The 7,227-nt window shown below is 43.8% G+C and overlaps 2 protein-coding genes across 2 annotated transcripts; both read left to right on the top strand.

Moving 5' to 3' along the window:
• Window positions 1-508: 508 nt before the first annotated feature.
• LOC119292265 (germin-like protein 8-11) lies at window positions 509-1,532 on the top strand. The gene is made up of 2 exons (XM_037571101.1): window positions 509-683; window positions 812-1,532. The coding sequence occupies exons 1-2, from the start codon at window positions 563-565 to the stop codon at window positions 1,378-1,380; spliced, it is 690 nt and encodes a 229-aa protein (XP_037426998.1). The 5' UTR covers window positions 509-562; the 3' UTR covers window positions 1,381-1,532.
• Window positions 1,533-4,436: 2,904 nt separating this feature from the next.
• On the top strand, window positions 4,437-5,447 carry LOC119292259 (germin-like protein 8-11). Its single transcript, XM_037571095.1, has 2 exons — window positions 4,437-4,579; window positions 4,708-5,447. Exons 1-2 carry the CDS (start codon window positions 4,459-4,461, stop codon window positions 5,274-5,276), a joined length of 690 nt encoding a protein of 229 aa, XP_037426992.1. The 5' UTR covers window positions 4,437-4,458; the 3' UTR covers window positions 5,277-5,447.
• Window positions 5,448-7,227: the final 1,780 nt, after the last annotated feature.

The raw sequence follows: 7,227 nt of genomic DNA, 5'->3' as shown, positions 1-7,227 counted from the left end.
TTACCTGACTTGGCTTCTCAACTGCTCTTTGACTGGTTTCGTCTGCACTGGTTCCAATTATGACCGAGTATATGATATCTAATTAAACTAGTGCCGGACGCTTTTAGTCTTAAAAATCTTTTCCTTAATAGTGATGGGCGGTGAATTTTCCTGGAATCGGCCCTGCATGCATTGTGGCAGACACGGGTGAGATGGAAAAACATTCATAATTACTACTCACCCGTACACATCACGATAGAATAGCTTTATATGCCTGTATACGCCGCATTGTTTCTTTAAAGGGAAAACGTGTCTTAAATGGGAGCCTGTAAAGTATATGCAGTAGTTTAATTAGCAGCAAGAGACCATTTCAATTGGTTGGTTTGTTTCACTTGACTAGGTCTATTATTGCTCATGAGTTCAGGCGCTGCTCGCCGTACCTATATAAACTCATACATCCCCTGCAGTTTCAAACCAACACTCACATACACCACAATCACAAACAGGAACACAAGAGAGAGAGAGAGAGAGAGAGAGAGAGAGAGAGAGAGAGAGAGAGAGAGAGAGAGAGAAAACAAATCAGATGGCATCCTCCTCTTACTTCCTTCTCCTCGCCGCTCTTGTTGCGTTGGTCTCATGGCAGGCCACTGCCTCCGATCCTAGCCCCCTCCAGGACTTTTGTGTCGCCGACATGAATTCACCAGGTACTATCCGGTTTCTCATCATGTTCTCACCAAATAAATATGTTGAAATCTATTTCTGTAAATTATATGCAAGTCGAAACAACTTTCTAAGATCTGAGCTTACATGTCACATCTCCTCTATGCACCAGTTCGTGTCAATGGCTTTGTTTGCAAGAACCCGATGGAAGTTAATGCGGATGACTTCTTCAAGGCAGCCAACCTCGACAAGCCTAGGGTGACCAACAAGGTTGGATCCAACGTCACTTTGATCAACGTCATGCAGATTGCTGGACTCAACACCCTCGGCATCTCAATTGCGCGCATCGACTATGCTCCCTTGGGTCAGAACCCACCACATACGCACCCTCGCGCCACTGAGATCCTCACGGTGCTCGAGGGGACACTATACGTTGGCTTTGTCACATCCAACCAGCCCGCCCCAAACAGAAACAAGTTCCTCTCCAAGGTGCTCAACAAAGGTGATGTGTTTGTCTTCCCCGTGGGGCTCATTCACTTCCAATTTAACCCCAACCCCCACAAGCCCGCCGTTGCAATTGCCGCGCTTAGCAGCCAGAACCCAGGGGCTATCACAATTGCCAATGCGGTGTTTGGGTCAGACCCACAAATATCCGATGATGTTCTTGCCAAGGCGTTTCAGGTGGAAAAGAATACAATTGACTGGCTCCAGGCTCAGTTCTGGGAGAACAACCACAACTAAGTGAAATGTTGGCTGATTACACGGAGGACCAGTGCGCAAATTAAGGACATGTTCTAGTTTCTAGATGTGCATCCTAATCTATAGAATAAATGTAGGATATGTCATTCCATTGTGTGTCTGTAATGAGTGACTGTATTTCTACCTTCTGAATAATTGACAAATATCATTTTTTATCATACTGATATGATCTCATATGCTTTTTTGGTTCTAATGTGTTGTATTTCTGACAAAAAGAATCGTTATTTTCGGTTCTTTTCCCCTTGTTCCAAAGCAAGAGATGATTAGGTTAACAAGGGAAACAACACACGATTATCTGGCAATCCATTACATGTTTGATGTTAGGATTGAACACCTAGGATTATCTTGCAATACATGCGAAGTATGCAATGGTTTGAGCCCGATTGTGCTCAGGATTTAAATGTGGAAGTTGAATGTGCAAAAGTTGCTTCGTGGAGTCGTTGTTTTGCTATCTCGCTTTCTGGTGCATGCAATAAGAAATTGACGATTCCTGCACGTAATATTTTAGCTTCCTTTTGGTTCAAAACTCTTGTCAGTTCAATTGATGGTTGCTTTAATGGAAGTTTGATGAGGTGGCTCGTTTTTATCAAAATACTTATAAGCTTTATTTTTGTTTTTCTTAAGTTGAGACCTAAATTTTTTGATTTTTACTAAGTTTTAGAAATTGGGCACACCGGAGACCAGAATCCAAAAATTAGCTCCAACATACGTATAGAAAACGTGCATAAATATACAAAAGAAAAGATTATTTACAAAAGAGAAGATTATTACCTAAACCCTCACAAAATGAATATTATTTGAGTTGTAGTGTGAGATGCTAGGGTTATCCCATAGAGACCAGGAGTCGAGCGGAGAGAAGGGACAGCCCACTGCCGCATACCATCGCCCGGGGCTTTGCTCGGCGTGATGCCGATCGATGGCTACCAGGGAGTCTGAGAGTGTGTGGTCTAGGGCTGGCGGCGGAGATAGCCTCTGATGTGGTCCACGGGGATTATGTTGAGGCTTATCTTCTTCTTTCTGGATGCATTTTATTTGTCTGATGGAAACATCTTTTCTGTATCAAACTACCAACACACACCTCAGAGAAAATAATTAGTTTATGAGTGGCTACCCGGCCTAGGCATTGGATGTACTGTTTACTCCATCAAAATGGGCAGGTGAGGTGTGTCATGAGCCCTGTCAAGAACCGCCGACTAGATTATCAGGTTTATGCACCAAATGGTCATGATCAAACTCTTAGCAAGACGATGTTAACTACTCTTACTAAGATCACATGAATTGTTTCTGCTCTCTATCATCATTGTTTATGAGTGTGTGGATTCGTCCTCATTGACATAATTCGTTAACTACTGCGTTAACTTGCAACCTATTTTTTATATAGTTTGATTATGTTACTGGTGACAGCTTGAAAAGCTTGGTTGCACGCATTCTGTAGCAACTTAAAAAAATGGAGAGTGGATAAATCTAAGAAGATGACTTTGTCTAGGTAGAAAACGATTGCTTTGCATCACTTGTATTTTCTTAACTGCTCCTTGACCTCGCGCACACCAGTTCTCACCATGACCAAGTATGTGATATCTAATAAACTATGGTGATGGGTCGTGACTTCTCATGGAACCAGCCCTCCATGCATTGCGCCGACTTGGGTGAGATGGATAAATAATCGTAATTACTACTCAGCCATACACCAGATGATGCAATAGCGCTTAGGCATATTAAAAGGTAACTTGAGAAGTTTATGCAAATATTAGATGATTATATGGTAATGTGCTCAGAGGTTGCAATGTGCAAGTTGAATGTGCAAAAGTTGCTCCGGGGGTCGTTCTTGTGGTCTGTCTTTCTGGTGCATCTAAGAAGAAGTTTCTACTGCAATTAAATCATCTGATGGAAACTTCTTTTTACACTAAAACTGCCAACACACACCTCCAAGAAATTAATCTGTTTATGAGTGGCCGCCTGGCCTAGTCTAGTCATTTGATGCACCATTTACTCTAGCAAAAGAAGCAGCTGAGGTCTGGTGCCATGAACCTAGTGAGGAAGGCTAACCAGATTGTTAGATTTATACACTGAACAGGTCATGCGTGATAAAACTCTTTGCATGAAGATGTTAACTAGTCTTGCTAAGATCATATGGAAACTTCCTGCTCTCCATCGTCATGTCATTTGTATGAGGTCTCCTTTTGGTTGGGCACTTCGCCCATTAATGTCGTCGCTTCTTCCTGCAAGTACTCAACCACTCCGAGAGACATCTGACCAAGTAAATATCTGACTAATTAACATGATGATAACGTACAGGGGCTGCTACAAATCTGCTATCTACTCTGTCGCCTTATGTTGCTGGATTACATGAAAAATCTATTGGCAAATATATAATTTCATAGTTTGAAAAGGTCGATTGCACAGATGATTCTGTATCAACTACTGAACAGAACAGGGGTAGTAGCCACTCTATATGTCTTTAAAAGTCATGCACCCATGAATCAAGCCTACGCGTGAGTAGGTGACTTTATCTATGTCGGCATCGAGCTAGAAAACGATTGATTGCCTTACATGACTTGGCTTCTGAACTGCTCTTTGACTGGTTTTGTCTGCACTGGTTCCGACTATGACCAAGTATATGATATCTTGTTAAACTAGTGCCAGATGCTTCTTGTCTTAAAAATCTTTTCCTTAATAGCGATGGGTGGTGAGTTTTCCTGGAATCGGCCCAGCATGCATTGTGGCGACTCGGGCGAGATGGAGAAACATTCATAGTTACTATTCACCCATACACAGCACCATAGAATAGCTTTATATGCCTGTATACGCTGCATTGTTTCTTTAAAGGGAAAACGTGTCTTAAATGGGAGCCTGTAAAGTATATGCAGTAGTTTAATTAGCAGTAAGAGACCAGTTCAATTGGTTGGTTTGTTTCACTTGACTAGGTCTATTATTGCTCACAAGTTCAGGCGCTGCTCGCTGAACCTATATAAACTCATACATCCCTGCAGTTTGAAACCAACACTCACGTACACCACAATCACACACAGGAACACAAGAGAGAGAGAGAAAACAAATCAGATGGCATCCTCCTCTTCCTTCCTTCTCCTCGCCGCTCTTCTTGCGTTGATCTCATGGCAGGCCACTGCCTCCGATCCTAGCCCCCTCCAGGACTTTTGTGTGGCCGACATGAATTCACCAGGTACTATCCGGTTTCTCATCATGTTCTCACCAAATAAATATGTTAAAATCTATTTTTGTAAATTATATGCAAGTCGAAACAACTTTCTAAGATCTGAGCTTACATGTCACATCTCCTATATGCACCAGTTCGTGTCAATGGCTTTGTTTGCAAGAACCCGATGGAAGTTAACGCAGATGATTTCTTCAAGGCAGCCAACCTCGACAAGCCTAGGGTGACCAACAAGGTTGGATCCAACGTCACTTTGATCAACGTCATGCAGATTGCTGGACTCAACACCCTCGGCATCTCAATCGCGCGCATCGACTATGCTCCTTTGGGCCAGAACCCACCACATACGCACCCCCGTGCCACTGAGATCCTCACGGTGCTCGAGGGGACACTGTACGTTGGCTTTGTCACATCCAACCAGCCCGCCCCAAACAAAAACAAGTTCCTCTCCAAGTTGCTCAACAAAGGTGATGTGTTTGTCTTCCCGGTGGGGCTCATTCACTTCCAATTCAACCCCAACCCCCACAAGCCCGCCGTTGCAATTGCTGCGCTAAGCAGCCAGAACCCAGGGGCTATCACAATTGCCAATGCGGTGTTTGGGTCGGACCCACAAATATCCGATGATGTTCTTGCCAAGGCGTTTCAGGTGGAAAAGAATACAATAGACTGGCTCCAGGCTCAGTTTTGGGAGAACAACCACAACTAAGTCAGACCTTTGTTAATTACTCAAAAGATCAGCGCACAAATTAAGGACATGGTTGAGTTCCTAGATATGCATCTTAATCTATAAAATAAATGGAGCAGACATCATGCCATTTGTGTGTCCGTAATGAGTGAATGTATTTCTACCTTCTGAATAATTGACAATATCATTTTTATGACAATGATGTGATGTTACATGCTTTTTTGATTCTAATGTGATGAATGCGATGGTTGGAGTCCGATTGTGCTCATGATTGAAATATGGAAGTCGTATGTGCAAAAGTTAGTTGCTTGAGTCGTAGTTCTTGTCTCTCGCTTTCTGTTTCATGTAATAAATAATTTATGATTCCTGTATGTAATGTTTTAGCTTCCTTTTAGTTCAAAACTATTGTAAGCTTTATTGATGGTTGCTTGAATGGAAATAGATGAAGTGACTCATTTATCAAAAATCTTACGAGCATTTTTTTGTATTTCTTAAGTTGAGAACTAGAAACACGATTTTTTATAATTTATAGAAACTGGGCTCACCAGAGACCAGGTTCCAAAAATCAGCTCAAACATACATATAGAAAACATGAAAAATAAAATAGAAAAGAAAGGATTATTACCCCCCGCCACCCCCCAAATGGTTATTATTTAAGTTGTTAGCTTGTCAGTGAAGAATTTTATCATGAAATGAACTTCTGCCCGCTTCATAAATAAAGTCCAATGACCAAACAATACATGGTGTCGAGGAAACTGTCATACAAGATGATCAAAGAAAGCACGACAAAACAAGACAAACACGCTAACAAGTACCGGAAATGCACAATTAGACGCCTCCAGTATGGCACCGAGAGGAAGGACATGAGAGGTTGGACAACCTCAAGACTCAACCAAGACCGCTGCCGACATTCAACCACGCACCACCTGGAAGAAAACACTGGACTTCATCGCACCGTCACCACCCAATTACTCTTAGAGTGGACCCTCTGCCTAAACCAAGGAGCATTGACCATACTATCGAGCATACATGATGAAAGGATGTCATTGTTGCCTATACATGATAGGTGCAAGCAATACCGTTCGTCACCGAAGTGGAGGTAGGGTCGATTGGATCACCATAACACTCCAAACATGCCACCGTGTCTGGAAGACAGCTGCACTCACCGGTAAAGCCCCCAAGAGGGTCATGACACAATGGGTCGCCACCACCATGTCCACCAGGGCGGACAAGGATTTTCACCCTGAGCTCGAAGGGTGGGAGAGCCATGGCGACTAGCCCAAAAGGGACATAACTACCAAGACATCGCTGCCACCAGCGTCGAGATGCCGAGCTTTCATTTGGACCGTCCCACACACCTCGCCAAGGGGACTCGGGCAACCAGATCTACCATGACGGGCCGAGGACTCCAGATCTAGATCAGGGCTTGACCACCATAGATGATGACAGGTTTGCCACGGCCACCTGCCATGACGCCCCTTGCAAGCCCTGTGGCTAAGGGATAGTGCAAACTACACTTCTACGCTGTTCGCAGGAGAGCCAGACATGCAACCTGCCATCTAGGGCCGCCACCTCAACTTCCGCCACCTCAAACCCATGCACTGCCACCAAGCCGTTGGTACGAGGTCACCGGAGAAAGCCATCAATCCCCAGCGAGGCTCAACATGGCTTAGGCATTGGATGTAGTGTTTACTCTAATAAAAGAAGGAGGTGAGGTGTGTCCTGAGCAATGTTTTTAATAGAGGGTTATGCCAAATAGAGGCGGACCTCCAAATCAGCTATAGCGGGCTACATCGGGCTATTTATACATGAAATCATTTAGCGGCACCCTGCTGAGAAGACTATAGCCGGCTATTTAAACTATGGTCCTGAGCCTAATAAAGAAAGGCCGCTTTAGCGCTACAACTTGTGGTGTACATTGAGGTGGTGCTAGAACTTGGCTTTGCGGTGCAAATACCGGCTATGCCCCCCC

Source organism: Triticum dicoccoides, chromosome 4B (genome assembly GCF_002162155.2).
Source record: "Triticum dicoccoides isolate Atlit2015 ecotype Zavitan chromosome 4B, WEW_v2.0, whole genome shotgun sequence".
Taxonomy (NCBI): domain Eukaryota; kingdom Viridiplantae; phylum Streptophyta; class Magnoliopsida; order Poales; family Poaceae; genus Triticum; species Triticum dicoccoides.
Note: the sequence above shows the minus strand (reverse complement) of the source record. Positions and strands in the feature narration are given on the sequence as shown.